This window comes from Meleagris gallopavo, chromosome 22 (genome assembly GCF_000146605.3).
Source record: "Meleagris gallopavo isolate NT-WF06-2002-E0010 breed Aviagen turkey brand Nicholas breeding stock chromosome 22, Turkey_5.1, whole genome shotgun sequence".
NCBI classification, from domain to species: Eukaryota; Metazoa; Chordata; class Aves; order Galliformes; family Phasianidae; genus Meleagris; species Meleagris gallopavo.
Window position 1 is genome coordinate 7,389,934 of NC_015032.2, and position 22,116 is coordinate 7,412,049.

The 22,116-nt window shown below is 51.1% G+C and overlaps 2 protein-coding genes across 2 annotated transcripts in view; one reads left to right on the top strand and one right to left on the bottom strand.

Annotated features, from left to right (window-relative positions):
- Positions 1 to 1,837: 1,837 nt before the first annotated feature.
- LOC100545134 (proteasomal ubiquitin receptor ADRM1-like) lies at positions 1,838 to 4,810 on the top strand. The gene is made up of 5 exons (XM_003212022.4): positions 1,838 to 1,994; positions 2,227 to 2,456; positions 2,755 to 2,912; positions 3,782 to 3,884; positions 4,586 to 4,810. Exons 1-5 carry the CDS (start codon positions 1,900 to 1,902, stop codon positions 4,690 to 4,692), a joined length of 693 nt encoding a protein of 230 aa, XP_003212070.2. The 5' UTR covers positions 1,838 to 1,899; the 3' UTR covers positions 4,693 to 4,810.
- A 151-nt stretch (positions 4,811 to 4,961) lies between these two features.
- The window catches only part of LAMA5 (laminin subunit alpha 5), a 79,628-nt gene continuing 62,473 nt past the window's right edge, over positions 4,962 to 22,116 (bottom strand). The window contains 43 exon segments of the mRNA XM_010722429.2: positions 4,962 to 6,359; positions 6,493 to 6,612; positions 6,922 to 7,012; positions 7,111 to 7,241; positions 7,348 to 7,507; positions 7,617 to 7,769; positions 7,883 to 8,069; positions 8,179 to 8,330; positions 8,438 to 8,570; positions 8,667 to 8,837; positions 8,920 to 9,050; positions 9,266 to 9,406; positions 9,645 to 9,777; positions 10,523 to 10,674; positions 10,882 to 11,007; positions 11,445 to 11,607; positions 11,729 to 11,862; positions 11,975 to 12,128; positions 12,407 to 12,543; positions 12,671 to 12,847; positions 13,060 to 13,202; positions 13,546 to 13,725; positions 13,833 to 13,946; positions 14,038 to 14,140; positions 14,428 to 14,569; positions 14,767 to 14,921; positions 14,996 to 15,112; positions 15,206 to 15,402; positions 15,762 to 15,932; positions 16,687 to 16,798; positions 17,122 to 17,232; positions 17,309 to 17,460; positions 17,542 to 17,685; positions 17,962 to 18,142; positions 18,333 to 18,433; positions 19,018 to 19,232; positions 19,664 to 19,744; positions 19,925 to 20,052; positions 20,330 to 20,443; positions 20,973 to 21,203; positions 21,515 to 21,598; positions 21,682 to 21,783; positions 21,907 to 22,068. Of these exon segments, the coding sequence (XP_010720731.1) occupies positions 6,205 to 6,359; positions 6,493 to 6,612; positions 6,922 to 7,012; positions 7,111 to 7,241; positions 7,348 to 7,507; positions 7,617 to 7,769; positions 7,883 to 8,069; positions 8,179 to 8,330; positions 8,438 to 8,570; positions 8,667 to 8,837; positions 8,920 to 9,050; positions 9,266 to 9,406; positions 9,645 to 9,777; positions 10,523 to 10,674; positions 10,882 to 11,007; positions 11,445 to 11,607; positions 11,729 to 11,862; positions 11,975 to 12,128; positions 12,407 to 12,543; positions 12,671 to 12,847; positions 13,060 to 13,202; positions 13,546 to 13,725; positions 13,833 to 13,946; positions 14,038 to 14,140; positions 14,428 to 14,569; positions 14,767 to 14,921; positions 14,996 to 15,112; positions 15,206 to 15,402; positions 15,762 to 15,932; positions 16,687 to 16,798; positions 17,122 to 17,232; positions 17,309 to 17,460; positions 17,542 to 17,685; positions 17,962 to 18,142; positions 18,333 to 18,433; positions 19,018 to 19,232; positions 19,664 to 19,744; positions 19,925 to 20,052; positions 20,330 to 20,443; positions 20,973 to 21,203; positions 21,515 to 21,598; positions 21,682 to 21,783; positions 21,907 to 22,068 (6,141 nt within the window). The 3' untranslated portion in view covers positions 4,962 to 6,204.

Below are 22,116 nucleotides of genomic sequence, written 5' to 3' on the forward strand. Positions count from 1 at the left end.
TTTCCTAGTAAGTGCCCTCCTCTTCCTCCTAAATATTCACTGGAGCAGAAAACCAGGGATTCCCAGGTGGATGTCCCAGCTGTCAAGCTGTGGATTCTTTCATGCTATTTCTGATCCAGTGATTATTTGTGTGCAAAGTGGAGTTCAAGAGGAAGGTTGGAGTGTGCCTGCCCTGCAGAAACCTGTAGTCAGTAGAGGAAAGCTCAGGTGAGGGCTTCCTCTTCTGGGCGACACTGGGGAGAGCTTGAAGTACTGCCCTGCTTTTTCTAAAGGGAATGTGAGCTGTGTTGGAGTCACTGCAGCAGTCTGTTCTTAATGCTGTCTGTGCTCCAAGGCCAGTAGAGCATTTACTGAGAAGTCAGACCCTGGTGTGGAAGTAGGCAAAGGAATGCTTAGCAGGTGGCAGTGACTAAAATCCATTTTCGTTGATCTAGCAGTAGTGTCTCTGTCAGCTTCATGTGCAAATTTGATGTTGGGATGTGCAGATGGAAGATTCCAGCTTCTTAATGTGTTTGACCTTGCTTCCTTCTTGAAGCTTCTCAGGACTCCTGAAACTTGCTTTCTCTTACTCTGAGCACATTTTTCAACAGCTCTTCTTTCTTTGCCTTTACATCTAGCTATAAGATGGCTTGATATGTAAAGCCAAAAAACTCATCTGCTTGCTTCAGCAAATGGGTTGTGACGAATCCTTGCGGATCTCTTCCCCAAGTAGCATCTGATTCTTTTACATCTGGTTTGCATCTCTTTCAGGTCTTTGCTTTTATTGCAGTTCCTGGGTAAACTTTTCCTAGCCAGGACAAACTGAATAGAGTAGCACGTGATGTAGCCTGGTTAACTTCATCCTGCTGCTGTGAAAGCTCTGTGATGGATGAGCAGTATTACAGGCATGATTCCATACTGCAAGAGTGGGTCCTATAGAATGGAGAGCACTGGGCAGATGGCTGGTGCTTGCTCTGACTCCAGTGTTCTACAGTTTGTTAATTGTGTTTGTTAATGGCGCACTTCTGTCCTCTGCAGATTAGTTCCCAAAAGGTGGATGATAAATATAGATGCTTGGGTTGGAAAGTGTGTTTAATCAGATGTAGTAAAGAAACCACTGAGAAGAAATGTGTGGTAAATGGAGCATCTGGCAAATGTGGCTCAAAGGAGTCATAGGGGACAATCAGTCAATGCCAGCTCCAGCAGACCTAGGAGCCAAACCTTTCCCCCATTCTTTTTAGCTGGTGTTCTCCATGCTGCAGTAATTCTTTGGTGGCCAAAAATAGCAGTGGGGATGAAGGAGGCTCTGATCTGATTTCTTTTATTTGTTTCAGTTTGCTGGAAGACCAGGTGTTGGTTTCCTGCTGTGTTTCTTGATCACTGTTCTCCCTGCGGCGCTTTGGTTCTGTGCAGGGTTGGTCTTGGTTTTTGTTCTGTCTGTGACATGCTTAAGGACTCACTTGCTTCTGCTACATCTCTGCATTAGATGTGAAGCTGCAATTAATGCAGATGTATGGATGTGATTCAGAGGCTGCCCCTTTCTGCTGAGGGCCTTGGCTTTAGGTTTTAGAGAAGAATTGGAATTTTGGAAACTAGCAGATGAAGGGAAGGGGCTCTGTTACACTGCTCATGTGTGTACAGCATGAACCAAAGTAATTTCACCCTTGTGTACATCTGGAAATCGAATATTTCCAAAATGTGCAACTGTCTTCTCAGACAGTTCTGTAATAGGGATGTGAAATCAGACAATGAGAGCTGTATATTTACAGAGAGGGATGGGGAGGGTTGGTCTGGGCTCTTTTGACCCCCTCCTCCTTTATTTTAGCAAATAAAACCTTTCAGGTACAAGAGTGACCTCTCTCGACCAGGGAGGTGCAGAAAACCTGAAAAAGAATGTATTTCTAAACCTGTTCTTCTTTTATGTTTATGGAAGGTGGGCTGGGTGCACTGACGGGTCCTGGCTTGGCCAGCCTACTTGGAAGCGGGGGACCCCCGACCAGCAGTTCATCATCCAGGTAGGGCACCCATTTGGTCCAAGTCTGCTATATTTTTCTAGTGTGAAGTTGCCACACAGATGGGAGGAATGATAGCCTACTGTACAGAAAATTTAATGGGAATTAAGGCTGCTTGGTACTTCTCTAAGAGGAGGTTATTAGCCCTTTGTTTCTAAGGGCTTGTAAAGAAACTTCTCAGAAAGAAGAGGCAAAGCTGCTTGCTTTTGAATTAATTCCCTCAATGTCTTTCCAGCTCTCGCAGCCAGTCAGCTGCTGTGACACCATCTTCCACAACCTCTTCTACCCGTGTAACGCCTGCCCCGGCCGTTCCTGCAGCTGCATCTGTGACCAGCCCGAGCCCTGTGCCGAGTTCGGGTAACGGAACCAGCTCAGCCACGAGCCCAACCCAGCCCATCCAACTGAGTGACCTCCAGAACATTCTAGCTACTATGACCGTGCCATCTGGAGCAGGAGGACAGCAAGGTAACAGTATTCTGACCAGACAGCAGCTGGATCTAGGAGAGTCCTTTGGAGTTGTTTTCCTGTCCTAGCCTGCTCCAATTTGAAAGGTGTCTTAAATTTTTATTTATTTATTTCCACTTAAGTGCTGTTTTGCTTGGCTAGCTTGAGAATCTTACTGCAAAACCAAGAAGGGGAGAAAGGATGCCAGCAGTGTGCTAAACATGATTCAGTACTCCACTGACTAGAACGCTTCATCCACATGACAAAATGTGGGTTATTGTGCATAGTTTAACAGCCAACCATTTATTCATTTTCCTAGTTGACCTGGCAACTGTTCTGACTCCCGAGATAATGGCTCCCATTCTGGCCAATGCTGAAGTTCAGGAGCGGTTGATGCCTTACCTTCCCTCAGGGGAATCTCTGCCACAAACTGCAGAAGAGATTCAGAACACCCTGACGTCTCCTCAGTTCCAGCAGGTAGTTACCCCACTATCATAAAGTGCTGCTCTCCTTCCCTCCTTCCCCACGTGTCATGATTCACATTGCCCTGTTTTCTCAGATTCCCTCTCCTGCTCAGACTAGAAGTTGATCCTTAGAAGTGGAAAGGAGGGACATGATTTCATGGAGCACTAGTTCTTCCCTCCTGTGGTCAGCCAAGGGCGGACCAGAAAGGTTGTTTTACTTCCACTTTTGGATTTGGATTTTACCTTTCTCATTACTTAAAACACTTTCTGGCAATTGGCAGCAGAGTAGCAGCAAATTCATTACTGCCTGTCAAAGAATGGACCGTAAGCAGTCTCTTTAAAGTTGAGTTACTAAAGTGAACACACAGAAGGGAAGAGATGCTAATGTTTATATCACGACATTCCTTTTTAATTCTGTAAAACCCAGTACTTAATTCCAGGCCTGTCCATTTGGACGTACTTCGTCAGATTAAATCTGTTGGGCCAACTTCAACTAATACTGACTGAAATTTCCCAATAGGCAAAATCCCATTGGCTAAGAAGAATGTTTTTAGTTGGCAGGAGGTGACGTTAGCGTTGCTTAGGGTAGCACAGCTTATTGCCTCGTGCTTACTGGCATGTAGCTGATTAAGAGCAAACACTTCCTTATTACAAAACACATTGCCTGTGGTATAGAGGCACGTCTGAGCCTGGCCGAAGTGCAGTACTATCTGTGTTCTTTTAGAGGCTGCTTCCAGGTAGGCCATGTGGTCAGCGTGCTGTAACAGGGTGTGGAAGCATGCCCAGACTGCTGTCCTCATGTTGTTATTGCACTGTAGCCACGTGGTGCTGGAGAAACCCAATGCACACTGGTTTTTTTTGACACTTGACTCCAATTCACAGGCATTGAGCATGTTCAGTGCTGCCTTAGCTTCAGGACAGCTTGGCCCGCTAATGAGTCAGTTTGGCTTACCTGCAGAGGCCATAGATGCAGCAAATAAAGGAGGTATGTACCAGTGCTGTTGGGAATGTGATGAACTGGTGGGATTTGCTGTTTGAGTTGTTGCTGTGGTTGTTCTTTTGGTCTTTTTGTTGGTTTGTTGTTTTGTTTTTCTTGGCACTGCACATAGCCATTACATGTAGAGGGCAATGATTAGTCTGTGAGTACCTGCCAAAAGGTGACTCTTGTGCTGCTCTTTTTAAAATGAAAAGGCAAATGGCTCAGGAGCCACCCTGCAGAGACACAGTACTGGTGTCAGGATTGCATTTAGAGAACTGGAGGTTCTGCAGAGATGTGCTGAGCAGCCTTGTGGTTGATTTCTTGAAGGAGTTACAAATGACTGGAGGTGTTGGACACCTTGTTTAGAATGCTTTTCACTGTGTTAATCATAAACTATTCAGCTGAAGGGAGTGCACAGCTTGGGCCTTACCCGGCAGAGGGGGAAGGTAGCAGTTATCCTGATGGACATTTAGAATCTGTTCCATTATTAAAGCAATTCAGTGATGAGGCTGGCTGTGCACAAGGTGAAATTGCACAAATCCAAATGCTATCTAGTGAATGAGCATTAAGATTTTCTTCTGTGTTGATAGGTTCTTACTGAAACAACTGTTTGCTTTCCAACTTATGACACAGCCTCATGCACAATAAAGTCTGTCCCAGAAATTGCAAAATTTTTACTGCAAATAACTAATTTCTTTAACTTTTAGATGTAGAAGCATTTGCCAAAGCAATGCAGAACAGTGTGAAGTCAGACCAAAAGGAAGGAGACTCTAAGGACAAGAAAGATGAAGAGGAAGATATGAGTTTAGATTAAATTATTTGCTCTTCCTTACAGATACGCTAGATACTAACTTAAGCAACTGCAGTAGGATTACTAACTTCATATTATGCTTATATAAATCTACAAATAAAGGAATTTTCTTTATCTGCCATACTGTTTTTTTCTCAATCTATTCAACATAAACCTAAGCAGTACTTGCTCTTCGTGTTCAGTGCAGTTGGGTTTTGATGCTTTTGATAGCAGGCTAACTCCATTATTCACATTCTTCCTTGTGATAAGAGGCCAGAGGATTAAAAACTGTCTCAGATTTGCTCTTCACCAGTAAAGTGAAAGAGAATAACATAAAACTTTATTTGACTTCAAAGTATGTACCAGTGATTTACAAAGACCATCTTTAATACTACAACTTAAAAACAGGTCATAATTACATTGCAGATGGACATGTTAAAAACCCACTTTACAATATTTACCCCTCATAAAAAACAATATATAAGTTTTAAGTCCATTTTGGAAGCAAGATTTTGTCCCCATGTGGCTAGATATATATATACACACACAAATATATATATGATGTGTAAGTGCACAAGTGAACTAGGTGTTTTGGGAGCAAAATTTTTTTTCTCTTTCAAGTGAAGACTGCACTGTTAGCAAGGGTGAGCTAAGCTGGACAGAAGGCAGCTGGGCAGGGCAGGTGACTGCAGTGACATTGCAAATCTGGACAGAGGTAACCTTTATTTCTTCCCTTTCAAGCAACAGTTTCTTGCTTCGTACAGCAGGACTTTATCAGTGTATCTATGCTGAATGCAACTACAGAGTGCAGAGTGGCATCTGTCATGCCCTTCTGCTTTCCCTCAGCAGTTCTTGCAGCATACTTTATTCCTTTTTAAAAGTCTCATAAATTAATCTGATTGGCAGATGCTAATTCTGCGAGCAGAATTTTGTCCAAGGTCCCCCTTGTAGAGCTCTGTACTTGCACAGCAGTAGCAGGTGAACAGAGGCTGACCTTAGGGGAAAGGGTTAAATGCATCCTTGCTTATAAAAACCCAAAAGTGATGGAATTAATCCAGTTTGTCCTAACTGCATTATAAAACAAACTGCCTTTAGCAGAAGGCAGTCTGTGACTGTCATTAATAGCTTGAAGTATTCAGTGAATTAAACCTATGTGCATCGTAAGCATGGGGTAAAGGGAACAGGATTTGGGATGTGATGCACAGCTGCTGTGTGCTCCAGCCCATCCCACAAGCATGAGGCCCGCTGCAGATGCTTGACCACTGGGGAAGGAGGCAGACCTGTTTCCATACCCTCCTCCAACTTTTTGGTTATAGTTGTGAAAAGATGCCCCTGAAGTGCTCCCTTCTCCCCACCTTCCTCCCCTGCTCTCCTTCCCCGTGGATTTGTGGCCCCTCCCTGATGTTGGCCCCAGCCTTGTGCTACAGTTGTGCTGCAGGCACTGGAGATGGACTGGCTGACCAGAGCTCGCAGCTGATGGCTGGCATCCAGGGAGCAGTGCAGTTTCCCGGTGTCAGGCTGTACACCGAGGTGCTCTTACAGCACGGGACAACCCTTCAGGCCAACAGAGCCCCTGACAGTCCTTGTTTGCAGCAGGTTCACATAGCTCTGGTTAACCAGCAGATTCCTTATGCAGCCCACATAATGAGGGAGGGGAGGTAGTGCTGACACTGTACTGGCCTCGTCTGCTTCTGTAAAAGGAACAAATAAAACCAAGTGTTGGACTAATAACAGAGTAAGGGATTAAGCACATCTTACTTGCAACAGCAATAATAGCTCTTGCTTTGGGGTGTTTTGAGCTGGAGTGCATCTTTCTCAACTCACCTGGCAGCCCTCCTAGGTAGAACATAGCCCTTGCACTGGGTGCAGGAGGCCGGCTGGGTCCCACTGCATAGTTTCTTTCTGTGTCCACTTCAACCTGGATTATGTTTTTCCTTTTGATAGCTTAGAAAGAAATCATAGAGTCAGACATGCTGCTTGCAGAAGTCCAGCAGCAGCACAGGGCAGCCCTAGCCTTGCTAGTGGCTCCATGACCTGGCAACCACCCCATCCATCCAGCTTGCCAGGTCTGACAGCACTAACAAGATTAGGTGAGGACTCTAATTAGTAAATGATGTAATGGCAGCTGCAATCTCCCAAATTAAATGCAAACAGGTGGGAGGTGGGGTTTAAATATCTGAGGAAGGGCACTGGACTGCCCCCAGTAAACGTGGGCTGAGCAATATACCCAGGGACAAAGTGCTGTCCCCTCACCTGTGATGGAGTGCCACTGCCCGTCACAGAGAGATGGGCACGTCACCGACGTGGAGAACTCGTCAGCCCCACTGTTGACTCTCATGGTGACCTAGCACAGAGACAAACCCATCAGAACTCGCTGAGCTGAGCATGGGAGGCAGAAGATGGCTTCTACTGCAGCTATGGGAAAGCCATCCCTCCCCCTACCTTTGTCTCCTCCATGTACAACACGAGATGGGGGCTTCTCCTTGTCCCGATGTGGAAGATGAGCCCAGAGGCACTGTGGGGACGGACTTCCAGTGTCACCTCCAAGTCCTGCTCAGTTGCCAGTGCATCAGCTGGAAATGCAGTGCCACTGATGAGAAGGGGACAAGGGACCTCCCACCAGACACATCCTTTCCAGTCCCAGGACCATGGGAACCAGCCCAGGCTGCTGTGGGGTACCTAGGGTGACGGACCCGCCGTCTGCAGCGAAGAAAATCCCATGCTCCACAGCACCCTCATAACACGGCGTCACCCCAAAGGTGTGCGAGGGGGTACCAAGGAGCTTCCCATCCAGCTGTGGGTTCCTCAGACAGCCATCAAAGCTGGAGACTGATGTGCCCTGCAGAGATAGGCCCCGGGAGTGAGCATAGAGGGGCATGGGGCAGTGCTGTGGGACCAGGAGCCAGTAGAAACGGGGTGATGGCAGGGGACTCCCCACGAGCCCTTACCAGCATGTGAGCCTTGGCTCTTCCTTCTGGGACACCCCCTATGTACAAGGGGGTCTGGGCTACAAAAAGCTCTGCTGTGGCCACTGTAGCACTCTGGGCTCGCAGCCCATCGATGACCAGGTGGACTCGGCTCTGATCTCTGCTGAAGAAGACCTGCAAGGACCAAAGATGGATGCCAGGGCCATGGACTTTGCGTAGTGGGAGAAGCCAGAAGGAAGAGCAAAGTAGCTCTGCAAGGCCTTGCTGAAACCCAGTGCTCTGCTTACCGTGTGCCACCGCTGGTCATGGTATTTTTCTTTGCTGCGAATGCGCAGCCGCCGCCCACCGATGGCCACCAGGAAGATGAAGCGCCCGTTGGAGACAAGAAGAGCCATGAAGGTGCTTCGCTTGCCCGCCACGTAGAAGAGCAGCCCATTAGAGGAGTTCAGCCTCACCTCCAAGGAGAAATGGAACCTGCAGGGACAGGGGATGACAGGAGCACCCCGCCCTCCCATCACTGCAAGAGGCAAGAGATGGTTCCTAGGGCTGAGCCCGCATAGCTTGGGCACAGAGTGAGCCTCACCTCTGGCTGAAGGAGGCCGGGATCTCCTCAAACTCCCAGCGGCTGCTCGGGGATCCCCCAAAGCGGAAGGTGTCCCTGGCTGTGCGGGGCTGCGGCCGGCAGAGCCCAGCCTGGTCGTGGCGGCGGTCCTTGGAGCTGGGCCTGCTGGACACCTACATGGGGTGCACCGAGGAACAGAGTGAAGGGAGGGTCCCCGGGTCCCCCACTGAGGGGCTATGGTGGTGGCTGGAGAAGATGGGAGTTCTGTCAGCAGGGATACCTTGGGTTTCCTCCTGTCCTTCTTCAGAGCAACTCTGAGTTGCTGCGGCCGCTCGCCCCAAGGACAGCTCATGGTGACATTGATGCTCTCCACATTCTGCTGCAGGTCCACCACCATCTGTGGCTCTGAGATCCTACACACAGGGGGAAGAGGTTCCCATAACCAAGCCAGGCGAAAGGCAGGATGAGGCCAAGTCCTGCTCACCAGGAAGCAGCACAGTGATGCTCACCGCTTGACGAAGACGTTCCCAATGCAGCCAGTGAGGTTGCTGAGGGCACCAGGCTCTGCTGAGCCCCCAAGCTGGAAGAGTGCCCGGTCATCCTGCTGCCTCCGTTGTCTCCAACTGGCCCGGGCCCCAGCTGCAGTGTCCTGCAGCTCATCATCCACGTAGAGCCGCACCCTATGGGGTAGGAGTGGTGCAGGATGAGCAGGGCCCCAGGACTGCTGGCCCCTCAGCACCTGTGCATCACCAAGACACATACCCCCGGGTATCACTGTAGAAGGCCACGTAGTGGGTCCTGTCATCCGCATAGGTATTTTCAGTGGTGACTTTGGTTTCCAGCAGGTTCAAGGCCAGCTGGCCCCTCTGGAGGGACACCTGGCATGTCCCCTCCTGCAGAAAGCATCGTGTCGTTGCTGAGCAACCAAGCCCAAGGTAGGGCCCGTTTACCCACGTTATCCAGATTTCACTTGGATTTACCCTTCTATCCCTACTCAAATTTCAACCAAATCCCTCTCTTTCCTAAGCAGGAGCCTCACTTGATTCTCTTGCACAAACTGATGGCTGTCCCACTACTGGGACAACTGGGGGGGACTGTGGGTGCCCACCTGTGTACTGTGGTAGTACAGCAGCCCCTCACGTTGGCTCGTCTGGAAGCTGAAGCCACTGTAGAAGTTCCGCAGCGCAGGCACATCCTTCAGGGCCAGAGTCAGGTAACCATAGCCATGGACGCTGATGGAGCGAGCCACCTGTAAGAGGCACCATGGAAGCAAGGTGAGAGCCAGCTCCACTGTTGTAGGCATCCAGAATCTCACTTGGTCTGGCCAGTGCTATGGCCAACCATGGGGGGCACCTCACCATGGCCCCCAGCACTGAGGAGCTGTGGAGTTTACACTTCTGCATGAAGAGGAGATTGAATTTGTCCTAAGGTCCCATGCTGCCTTCTCTGCTGAACCCCATCCCCAGCTGCTGAAGCACTGCACTTACCAGAAGGTCTGAGGTACATCCGTAGCTCACACCAACAGTGTTCATGCGCTTCAGGTCAACGTATTTGCCAAGAGCCTTCAAGCCCTTCATGCAGCCCCGAATGGGCCCACCCGTGGGGAAGAGTGCCTTCAGGCTGCAGGAGAAACAGGCAGCGTTAACAGGACAATCTCACCGAGGATCCGGCCCTGCAGCCCCCACACAGAGCACTTAGGAAGGACATGCAATGACCAGGTGTGGTCATTGCTTCATTGCTTCACAGCACCCAGCTTAGCTAAGGAGGCTCAGCAACACCCACCAGCACCTCAACCCACCCTGGAGATGTCCCATCCTCAAGCCCACGGTGATGGGCAGCAAGAGGAAGTTCGAGCATCTCCCCTATGAAGAAAGGCTAAGTGAACTGGGTCTGTTTAGTCTTGAGAAAAGAAGACTGAAAGGGGACCTGATCCAGGTTTATAAATATCTGAGGTGTGGCAGCCATAGCGGTGAGGCCAGTCTCTTTTCAGTGGTACGTGGAGACAGGACGAGGGGAAACGGACATAAGCTGCAGCATAGGAAGTTTCGCACGAATGTGCGTAAGAACTTCTTCACGGTGAGGTGACGGAGCACTGGAACAGGCTGCCCAGGGAGGTTGTGGAGTCTCCTTCTCTGGAGATATTCAAGTCTCGCCTGGACGCCTACCTGTGCGACCTGGTGTAGGGAACCTGCTTTGGCAGGGGGGTTGGTCTCGATGATCTCTAGAGGTCCCTTCCAACCCCTACAATTCTGTGATTCTGTGATTCTGAGCAGTCCTGAATGTGGTTGAGGGAGGGCCAGGCCCACCCTCCAAGACTGGAGATGAAGATGTAGACTGCCCACACTCTCTGGTGGGCCAGACCCACCTGGGGGGCAGCACTGCTGGAGGCACACCGCCCAGGTAGTAGGAGACAGCATTCTCCAAGGAGTTCTCCTGCTCCACCATGAAGATGGTGAGGCGCTCCAGACGCACCAGGATGCGCTTCTTGTTATTCATTTTGAGGAGGAAGATCTGGATCTGCAGACAGAGAAGAAAAATGAGCAACTGGATCCATTAGAGAGCAGAGCATGAAATGTCCAATTCATGTCTCCAAGCAAAGTACACTCAAAAAGGAGGCCCAGAGCCTGCAGGCTTTAAACCTTGCCCCAAAACAAGGCTCCAGACTCCCAGCTGGCACTCTGGATGAAGAGCCAGCCCCCACGTGGACACCCACTCCCCCCTTACCGCTTTGTTTGTGGCGCTGCTGATGGAGGAAGAGTTGCTGCTGGGCTTTGCCATCTCCAGACCCGTGCTGAAGTCATAGTAAAGCACCAGCTTCCCATCCCGGATGGCCAGGCACAGGAACTGTCCCTGTGGGAGGTAGGTTGGATGCTCAGCATCAGGGCTCAGCACTGGCAGAAGTAGATCCTGCAGCTGACACCTCAACCTGTCACTGTGACAGCAACAAGGGATCCATGTGTGAGCAGCAACCCTGTGTGGGGGCAATGGAAATGTTCCTGGCAGCACTAAGTGCCACGGTGAACCATGGTTCAGCTCAAAGCTCTGTGCATGGGTGCTGGAGTTCAGGACAGTCCTTCTGGCACCAGACTAGTGATTGCCCTGGCTGAGAGGGATGCATCCAGCCCTCTGGTGGCTTTTAACAATAGTGCAGATGTATTGCTTTAAACAGTACTACGATCTCCACAGACATCTCCTCACCCTGAATGGAGAACACCTGCAGGTAGGGGCGAGATTACCCCCATCACACTGACTGAAGGGTGAAGGCTCCCCAGAAGAGTGGCACCTGCCTGATTCTCCAGAAAGAAGAGGATGCCATTGTAGGAGACAATCCGGATCTCCTGCTCAAAGCGCTTGGTTGTGCCAAACTGACTTTCAAACTTGATCTCCGCATAACCAGTACCATCAAAGTAGGAGCCGTCGGTCAGCCAAGGATCTCCTGTGGACTTAGACCTGAAACACACAAGAAGAGACACAAGGCATCATTCCAAAGCCAACTGCCCCCAAATGGGGCAGCCAAGGGTTAGGGTGATCCTGTGGGACAGGTGCTGCCCTGCCTGACTGCATGCCTTACCTTGCACAGGGCTTCTCAGCGGTGGTATCCAACTGGAAGGTATGCTGGAAGTTGTACAGACTCACCACTTCCTCATTCAGTGTGTCCAGCTCCAGGCATCCACGGTAGTTGGGATAACGCAGAGTGGGAGGGGGCTGGGAACGTAGCCAAACAGTTTGATTTTGGTTTTGTCATGAAAACATCATGGGCTCTCCTGCCAATATGCTTCAAAGATATTGCTGATACCTCCTAGGAAACCCATCTCACCATGAAGCTGGGTGGGTAGCCGCCCACGTAGAAGACCACGTTGTGTGGGTCAAGGTTGAGCAGCCCCTGCTCCCCCTTGGCGACGCTGTCTCCTTTGGTCTCATGCACCGTCTGCCTTTCCACTATCACTGACATCTGCCCGTACTGCAGGATCCTGTAGCAGGGAGGGATGGTCAAGTGAAGTAGAGATGCCCAAAGAAGAGCCAACCTTGCTCTCCCTGAGTAAAAGGCCTTCCCACACAGCTCTACCAAAGAGCATCATCTTTCAACCTGAAGGCAGCCCCCAGACCCTCCATGATGTGGTGAGACCATTTCCCTGACAATTTTTTGAGGCGTTTCGGTGCTGATCTTTTGGACACAGCACTACCCACACGCACTGCAGGGACAGGCTCCCAGCAATCTGCCTCAGAATGTATCACACCCATCTCCAACCTATTGATGTTGATGGCAGCAAACTGCTCTCCAATCTCCTCATCAACGGTCAGGGAAGCTGGCTCCTCGTTGCCCAGTTTGTAGACCCACTGCACTTTGCGGTCCTTCAGCACAATACCCAGGTAGTCTCCAGTGGCCTGAACGTAGGGGAGAGACAGGGCCAGACACTGACATTAGAACGGGCAAGAGCACCCAGCAATGCTCTCCCTGGTGCACCAGAGCTGGGGAGCAGCTACCTACAGCTTCCCTCCTGTCCCAACTCACCTCCCGGCTGCCCAGGTACAGAATGAACCGCCCCTCCTCTGCCCCATCCTGCTGGCTCCTGGGCTCAGGGTTTTGTATGTAGAATTTGAGGGACGTGTAGGCTGCCAAATCCTGCAGGTTGCTCGGCATCCGGACCTGCACTCCTGAGCTGCCATTGAACTTCATGGGGACTTTCACCTGGAGGGAAAGAAATCCAACTCTAAAGAGCTGAAACCCACTGCTGCCACCTCACGTGCCCGACAGCTCTTCCGAGTGCACTTTTGGGAGTTTTCCCATGAGAAAGCAATCCTGCTTGGTAGTCCCAGAGCTATTCTATGTACCTCTCCCATTCACAAAGCACGCCCAAGTAAGCCCCCATTCACCCCACACCCTGGCACCCACAAGCCCACCTTGCTGGCAGCGTTCCTCGCCTGCGTGATGAGCTGCCGGATGCGCACAATGTTCTCTGACACAGTGGCATTCTTATTCCTCCTGTTCTCCAGGCTGCTCAGCTTCCCAAGCAGCAGTGGGATGGTGCTTTCCAAGCTGGACACTGGAGTGAGAGAAGCAGTTGTTTTAAGCATTAGTGAGAGAGATGTGAAGCTCGGGCAGGTCTGAGACATGCAAGTCAAAAGCAGTGGAAGCTGAATCACACAACTGTTTCCCCATGCACAGCAGCCTTGATATGGGGTTTTGAAAATGCCTCAGTACATGCAACCCCCTGCAATAAAGCCATGGGTGATATACGTACTGCAGTGAGATATCAAATAAAGGGGCAGGATTAGAAGCACCCAGGGTTGGCTCTTACTTCCCTGCACTCCTGACTTGGAGCTGCAAAGCACAGCTTCTGAAAGCACTGTTCTCAGCCCCAGAGGCTGAGCAGTATCAGCACTCACCAGACTTCCTGGCATCTTGGACTGCCTGATTCAGGTCTTCACTTCGAAGGCCTCCATACTTGTCTTTCCACTCATCCAGATTCTTCTTCATGGTGCTCAGGGTATCTTCCACTCTCGCAGTTGTCTCGTTGGCCTCTGTGGCAGCTGCTTTGGCATTCTGAATTGTCTCCTTGGTGTCCTCTGGAAAGATAGGAGGAAAATCCCCGAAATGGTCAGGAGAGGGGAGGAAGCAGCCTTGGGTCACAAGCAGGATGTGAGGATGGGGGCAGAGAACACCCAGAACAAACCTTGGTCCCTGCCCAGCGTATCCTGCACAGACTGCAGCTGGCTCAAGAGTTGCTCCTTCTTCCTGCGGATGTCAGCCAGTTTCTCCTTTGCTGCCTGCAGAGTGCCTTTAATAGCTGCAATTAAAAAAATAAAAACAACACGTATTCTGCATGTTGGGTCTCTGTCCAGCCCGAAGCCACCACCCTGTGATGGATCCCCTCTCACCCCCATTGAGTTTTGTCTGCTCTCTCCTCACACCCTCCTCAAGGTTGCTGCTGTTCCTCTTCAGCTCTTTAGAGATGGCCCCAAGATTTTCTGATATCACATTCTGTAAAACAAACATTTGCAGTCCTGTCTCGGGGTCTGGATGAGGAATTCAAGTCCCTGGCCCACACAAAGATACTCATTTGGACAACTGCAGTGGGGTAGGCAGCGGGGGTGCAATGGGGTGACCTGAAGCTTCCAAGCCCAGCCCTGGCCTCCCCAGTTGCTCCATTCTCTAGCACAAAATGCTGCAGACTCAAAGGGAAGGGGCAGCAGACCACTGTGTGTGGGTGTGAAAAGCTGCACAGCTGCAGATGGAATTTTGCTTTCTTTCATTTGCACAGCACATACCATCAAAGCCTCGCCAGCAGCCTCATCGGCATCATGGGCAGCTCGCTCGGCTTTTCCCACTGCTTCAATGATGCTGGCATAGACGTTGGAGGCATCGATCGCCCTCTGGATAAAGCCATCTTGGTTTGTGCCCTGGATAATGCTGTGTTGGAAGACAAAGCCGTCAGAGACCACTCATGCTGGGCTCCTGTCCTCAAGGACAAACGCCTTGGGCTCCTCAGGTTCCTCAAGCCTTGGAGAAAACACCCTGCTGCAAATCTGCTGCAGTGCTGGGGCTGTGGTATCCCATCCTTAACCCCAGCAGGATGACAGAACCAGGGAGCTGGGCAGAAGCCTCACCTGGACAGGTTCCTTGCCAGCTCATCCAGGAGCCGGGCATGCTCCTCAGCCTGCTCCACAATGGGGATTTTACTGCTGGCTGGAGAGAACTTCTTGACTCGCTCTGTCAGAGGCAACTTTGCCCCATCCAGAAGGGCTGCCAGCTTCTCATATGCCTGCAAGGACATGTGTCACCCCCAATGGTTGCCCCACTGTGCTCTGCCCATGTCAAAGCAACTCCATCACACACCTCCTTCGCACTCTCCATCTTCTGTAGGAAGTTGGAGACCTTGGCCAGGGCATTCTCAGCCATCCTCAGGGTCTCTTGCACCAGCCCATACTGCTTTTGGAGTTCACGGCTCTTTTGCTAGACACAAAGACATGGAGTTAGGAGCCAGCGGGGTCAGGGGAGGTTCCCTCTCACTGCATGGCAGCATGGGTTCATCTGATTCAGGTCTACCTGACTCTCCTCCAGGTTGTTGCGGTTCAAACTGTTTAAGTCTTCTGTCTGCCTGGTTTTGTTGACAGCCTCATTGAGGGCATCGCGGAGATCCATCAGCTGGGAGCTGTGCTGTGCCAGCCAGTCCTGGATGCTGCTCATCAGTGCCTGGTTGGACTCCCAGTGGGCATGAAGCTCACTCTTCACCCGGTGCAACACTGGGGGTGGAGAAGATGAGAACTGGTGTTCATCTTTCTGTGCTTGGCTGTGGAAATGCCTAATTCTGGTCTCACTTTCCAGATATCCCTTCCTCTTTCAGTCTAGATAACACAGGATCTCATACAATATTGTCTAAAAACCTCTAGTGAGAAGGATGGGATCTCTTTCAGAAATGCCCAGCCGTGCCTGAAAGGCTCTATATGAAGAACCCTTATCTGTAGCCCTATTATTCTGCATAATCGTGCCCTCTCATGTGACAATGAATACGAAGAAACACAGGGTGACTTATTCAGACTGCCAATAACCAGACCAAGCAGGGCCAGCACAGCTCTGCCCCGTGCTGCTAACCCGCACTCACACTTTTGAGCTTCTTTGTGCTCACGCCTTGCCAGCTCCTCCTGGCCACCCAGGCTCCGCTCCTTCATCTCCCTCAGCATCCTCTCCACCTCTGCCATCTTCTGCCGAAACTCCTCAGTGGAGGTGGTGCTGGCATTTGCTGCCCCAAATGTGGCCATCTGCCGCACCAGGTCTGCAGGGAAATGCAGGTCTCATTAGCATCCTCACCCCAGTCCCTTTGCAACTGAGACCTTCCATCTCTTACTCTCACCAAAATGCAGGCAGCCTCTGTGCAGTGCTTGGACATCCAGCCTGAGCCATCACTTGAGGGCACTGCCACATTTCTGTTCCCTGGGCCCTTACCAGGAATGTGTGCTACATCCCAAGCACTTTCCTGTGGCTTTGCCTCCTATCCTAGGATCCAAGTCCCTCTCTGTTTTACTAAATCTCTCCTGAAAGTCGAGTTCTATGCTTTTTAATAATATTTGTGCCACATTGACATATTTTTCCAAAGATGGTGTTCAGCCTAACAGCTGGGTCTCACAATCACAGAATCACTGAGGTTGGAAAAGACCTCTAAGATCTCCAAGTTCAACCCCAGACCACTGTGCTCACTGCCCACGCCTCTCAGTGCCACATCTCCACGGCTCTGGAACACCTCCAGTGGCGGTGATCCCCCCCAATCTCCCTGGGCAGCTGTGCCACTGCATCACTGCTCTTTTGGAGAAGAAATGTTTCCTAATATCCAACTGAAACCTCCCCTGAGGTTCAATATCCCCTCGTCTACCTATTTAATCACAAGCCTGTGTGGATCTCCATCACAATTGTATTTCCCCTTCTTTTTTCCAAGGCCCTTTCTAAGCGATGCAGTGCTCTGTGCTGTTTGCAAAGTGACAACGTGGCATTCCCAGCAGTAGAAGCCCACAAAGCAGAGACTCTTCACTCACCTCCAGTGCTTTTCTGAATACTTTGAATAGTTAGAAGAAGTTGCTCTCCTCTCTGGTAAGTCTCCCTTGTATGCTGCTCTAAATGGCTTGCTTTTCTGTGAGTCATCATCATCTGAAACACAAAGAACTATTAGCTGAAGCGTAAGTTCATGTTTTACACAACCCTTCTGCAGTTGGGCTGTTGAAAACACAGATATATGTACATACAGACATTTTTCCAGGCATCTTGATGTCATGACATGTTTAACAGCCCTCCAAGGGAGCAATGCAGCTCATGGAGCTTGGCCATGTAAGACACCCCTGCACCCACAGCCCAGTGCTGGGCTGAGGAGGAGACGCAGCCTGACTGAGCTGGGTTTCTCACCCAAGCCCTCAATTTAGATAAAAGGGGAACTCTTGTTCTGGCAATGGGAAGAAGATGAAGAAATATCCTACCCTGTGCTGCAGCGCATTCAAATCCTGCGTGAGGTCTATGTTCTCATCCTCCAGCTCATCAGCCCTTTGCCTGACCTTGTTCATGGCTCTGTGGTACTCACGCAGTTGGTTCTGGAAAAGAAGAGCTGAAATCAAGCCAGCAGGCCAGGACAAACAGGCAAAAAGCAGCACCAGACCTGCCACGCACAGCAACAGTCGCCATAGTGCTGTTGAGACTATGGAGGCGAGCCCAGGCGATGGAGCTGGCGCTGAGGTTGACCAGCTGGCTCCGGATGGAGGGGAAGGACATCTCAATGCTCTGTAGATCCTCCAGCAGGAGCAGGACGCAGCTGTCACACACTGCCCAGAGAATGGAACAGTCAGCAGAGCCCTTTGCCAGAGCTTCCCTCACCTCCTTCCCCAGGACTGCAACATACACACCTTCACACCTCATGCTGTCTGGGCCGTTTGCCACGGGGATCTCATAGTTGTGCATGCAGACGTCACATTGCTTCCCTGTCAGCCCGTTGGAGCAGGTGCACTCCCCAGTGCGTGGGTCACAAGAGCCCCCTCTGCACTCACACTCTGCCAAGTTCAATAACAAGGAAACACCCGTGTCATTATTTTGTCACACCGAAGGGAGGGGAATAGGTGGCTTTACTCCAGCTGTGCAATTGCATCTCTGCCCATTTACATGCATGCACTGCTGGGGGTTTCTCTGTGCAAACCAGCAACACGCACAGGACCCCCAACAAGGGCTGGTTGTTTTCCTTCTCTAGCAATTTGACAAACACATGTGTCACCAAAACCGTGTCCTGCTCCTTCTCGTGAGGGACCCGACAGCTGGGAAGCAGGACTCACTTCTGCAGCCCCTGTCACTGAAGCCCCAGTAGCCTGGGGCACACTGCTGGCAGTGCAACCCGCTGACGCCGGGCAGGCAGTGGCATTGGCCTGTCTGTGCATGGCAGCTGCTCCCCATGGCACCAACATCACAGTCACACCTCCGGCAGCCAGAGCATCCCTCGAAGCCGTAGTATCCCTCCTAGGGAAAAGTAGGTCAGTGTGGGCATTGGTCAGGGCAAAACCACCCTTATCCTGCACAGCTCATACTGGATACATGCAGGGAAATGAGGTCTGCTGCAGCTTCCCATAGGGTACTGCATTGCTGCTGAGGCTGCAGCTGAGCACCCATGACAAGCAAAGGCACCATCGTGGTACACAGGCAGCCTCACCTCGCAGTGGTCGCAGTGCTGCCCCGTCACTCCAGCCTTGCAGAAGCACTGCCCCGTTTGTGGATGACATGAATCAGTCCCACAGGGTGAACAGTTGCACTCTGCCAGGGAAAACACACGGTTACAGGTTGAATTGAAAAGACCCATCAGCCACGCCAGACCTCCTTACTCCTGACAAGGAATCCCATTTCTCCCGTCTTATCACAATCACAGCATATACACAACTTTTCTCTGCTTGGATTTGCTCCTGCTGGCAGTTTATTTCCATTACGGTTGCCCAGGGCAGTTCCCCTTTGGTTAGCTGCAGTCTGGCTGTTCCTCAGACAGACAGGAGCAGAGCTGGCAGTGGGCTGTGCACACCCACGCTCCCAGGGAGTGCCAGCACTGCTGCTGCAGAAGCTGCTTGGAGCAAGGCTGTTCCAACCCAGGTGTGGCTTGGCAGCTTGCAAACAGGGCTGGATCAGAAGCTCTGGAGTTGTGATGCTGGAGGGCAGGTTTTTGGAGATGCTTTCTTTCCTATTACCATCTTCAGAGGCTGCCTGTCCTGGCATGCATGCAACTGAGTGCATGACTCACCCGTGCAATGCACAGCCCAATGAATGCTGTACAACTTTGCTAAAACTCTTGACATGTCCCTGGTCAATCTGTCCTTCTTCCCCCAGTGCTTGCTGCCGGTCCCACTTACTTGTGCAGTTCTTGGCTGCCACTGCATCCCCATAGAAGCCAGGGGCGCAGACCTCGCACCGCGCACCGGCTGTGTGATGCATGCAGCCCGTGCAGGTGCCTGTAAGGGAGTCACAGCTGCTGAACAGCATGTTGGGATCCGTGTTCCCGCTGCAGTCGCAGGGCTGGCACGAGCTGCCAATCACCAGGGGATTGCCATAGTATCCTGGGGCACACCTGGAGAAACACAGCGAGTTAAAACACAGCCAGGGCACTGGGGGATCCCAGAGTCTGCACCACCCCTGAGTCTTGAGCAATTACAGCACTGAGGGCATCCAAAAGGATAGTAATTGATGGGGATTTCAAAGCACTTTGTGTTTGGCACTATGATACCCCAGAAAGATGCCTTTATCATAGACTGCAAGTCAAGGCAAAGCACAGTTAAGCAATGCAACCACACTAACAAAATATATCAGCAGTAGAGACAGCAATGGAGTATGTGCATCTGAAAGGAACTGAAAGAGATCCTGCTCGAGCTAAGCACACTCAAGGCAAAGCCAGCTATTTCCGAGGCAGTCTCTACTAGAACATCTTCTCTGCCACAGCAGTGGCTGCATGGGACTAGCATGGGGCCATGGCCCAAGAAACAGAGGTGCCATCCTCCTTACCGCTCACAGTTGGGTCCAGCGTAGCCAGGCTTGCAGAGGCACTGTGTGCTGGAGCCCTTGTGCACACAACCAATGGCGAAACTAAAACAACAAGGGGTGAATGGGAAAGTGCAGCTGTCACCTGAGGTGGTGCCAAGGCACTGGCCCCGTGGTGTGGGCTGCTAGGGAGCAGGTGTGAGTCTAGGGACAAGGTTGGCATTGGGACATCCCCAGGGACAAATCTGCCCTGATGTGGGGACAATCCCATTCAAGGGTGCTCACTTGTTGGAGGCAATGGAAAGAGGACACGGACATCCGACACACTGCAGGCTCCCGTCAGCACTGTGGCTGCCCACATAGCCATCCTTGCACTGCTCACAGTGATCTCCCTCTGTGTTGTGCTGGCAGTTCTGCAAGGACAAGTCATGCTGCAGGCTCAGCACTGCCAGCAGGAAATAACCCCACGAGGTATCTGGATGCTGCAGTCCCTTTTCTTTCCCAGAACTATCTTCCACCTGACCCTGAGTGGGGAACACCCCCAAAATGGCACATGCAGCTAAAGCTCTAATTCAAGCATGGTCCCACTGGCACAGTTTGCATGTGAAGTGCTTTCTAAATCCCACACTACAGATTCCAAACTCCAGCTTTCCAGCTCCAAAATGCCATGCTGTCTCATTGTTTACTTACAAGGCATATCCCAGATCCTGGCAGGCACTGGTCTGAGTGGCCGTTGCAATGACATGGGATGCATTTCCCCAGAAATAACCCCTTGGTGTCCCTGTAGTAACCTGGAGCACATTCCTGAGGAGAGAGCAAAGAAATGTGAAAAACAGCCTGAAACATTCAGGGAAAGCAAACAGACCCATTTAATTTCCATGACAGAATTCCCACTGGACTGTATTGAAGGAGAAGAGATTAAAAACAACAACAAAGATTTTCTATTTCTCATCAGTACGAGATAATTGGCCAGGCAGAAGATCTCCTCCAAGGTACTGCACAAACTTGATTTAGGTCTTCAACAAATTTTCCTAGTATGTCCCTTCCAAGAGGCCAGATGCAGCTGGCACACATCCCTCAGGTGTGCTGTGCTTTGGCAGGAGGGAAGCTGCAAACAGGTCAGTGTGGGGGAATTTGGGAGATGCTGTTCCTTCTTCAGGCACAGCCTGATCTGTGATCAAAGCTAAAACCCTCAGGGGTTGGCCTGGAAGCAGACTGTGCAGCACCACTGCTCTGCACAGTGATCCAAACCCCAACCTGGGACACGAGGGGTGTCTGTCTGCAGCTGTTCAACCACTCTGCCTAGAATCATGTAAGCTCTTCTTGCTCCTACCTGGCAGGAGTCACCCAGGTAGTTAGCTGGGCAAAAGCACAACTCCACATTGCTGGCAGGGACACCTGTAGCTGTATCCGTTGCAATCTCCAGGACCACACGACGCAGGGACACGGAGGAGGAGAGCTGGGAGAAGAGTGCCCGGATCTGCAGCTGCTCCAGGTTTGCCAGCACCATCATGAGCTCCTCTCTCGATACAGGGTTGTGTGTCTCCGTGTGCCTGAAGTTACTCTAGAGGAAAAAGATCTGACGTTACTGACAAGAATAAAGCCTTGTTTTATGGCATCCAGTCCGACCTTCAGCTCTCTTTTCACAGGTAAAGCAGTTCTTGGATTTTCACAGCCAGTTGCAAAAGACACCATCAACAATCACAGATTTTCCCAAGTTGGAAGGGACCCATAAAGATCATCAAATCCAACTCCTGGCTCCACACAGGACCATCCAAAAAATACTGAGCTCAAAGCAATGCTCCCTGCTGCCGACAAGCTAGTCATTTCCTTTCAATAGCATCTGAGCACTTGGTGCATAGTGTGCTAACTCACCTCCACCAACTGCAGCCGGCCTTCATGTACCTCCCCTGGGGAAGGGTAGGAGCCTTCCAGAAACATGATGCTCATCTGATTTCCCTGAGAAAAGCAAGGAAGGCATTGGTCACCACGTCATCCTGCACACGTTAGCAGGAGGCACTGGTGAATTGCTCGGGCTGCACCTTCAGGATCACATCCGGACGGGACTCCATGGGAATGAAGACATCACCCCTCCGTGGGTCAGAGTGAAGCTCGTAGCGCAGGTGGCCACCATAGGAGGAAACCTAAGGAAGAGCCAAGTTGTATCAGCTGCTACCTGCAACCTGAGTCAGAGCTGTCCGTGCTCAACCAGAGAGTGGGGTCAGGGATGTGCAAGACTGCTGGTCCAGCTGCCACTGTGTTCTTACCCGGTCCCCAAGGTAGGAGCTAGGTGCAACCCAGTAGAGCTCCTGATAGGCATCCAGGAGGTTCCTGAGATCAGCACGGAGGAGCTGCTCCCGCAGGCTCAGGGCTGTTGGCACCTCCTGGCGATCACTGCTCATCAAAAGCCAGCCATTCATGTCGATGAACTGTAGGGGAAGATCAAGCATACATGTTTCTCCCCTTGTGCTCTGGAG

What these genes read in the sequence shown, in the direction of transcription:
- LOC100545134 (XM_003212022.4), top strand. Translation starts at nt 1,900, where the DNA reads ATGTTTATGGAAGGTGGGCTGGGTGCACTGACGGGTCCTGGCTTGGCC. An exon ending in ACCAGCAGTTCATCATCCAG is followed by an intron (nt 1,995 to 2,226) that starts GTAGGGCACCCA and finishes ATGTCTTTCCAG; the next exon opens with CTCTCGCAGCCAGTCAGCTG. An exon ending in TGGAGCAGGAGGACAGCAAG is followed by an intron (nt 2,457 to 2,754) that starts GTAACAGTATTC and finishes TCATTTTCCTAG; the next exon opens with TTGACCTGGCAACTGTTCTG.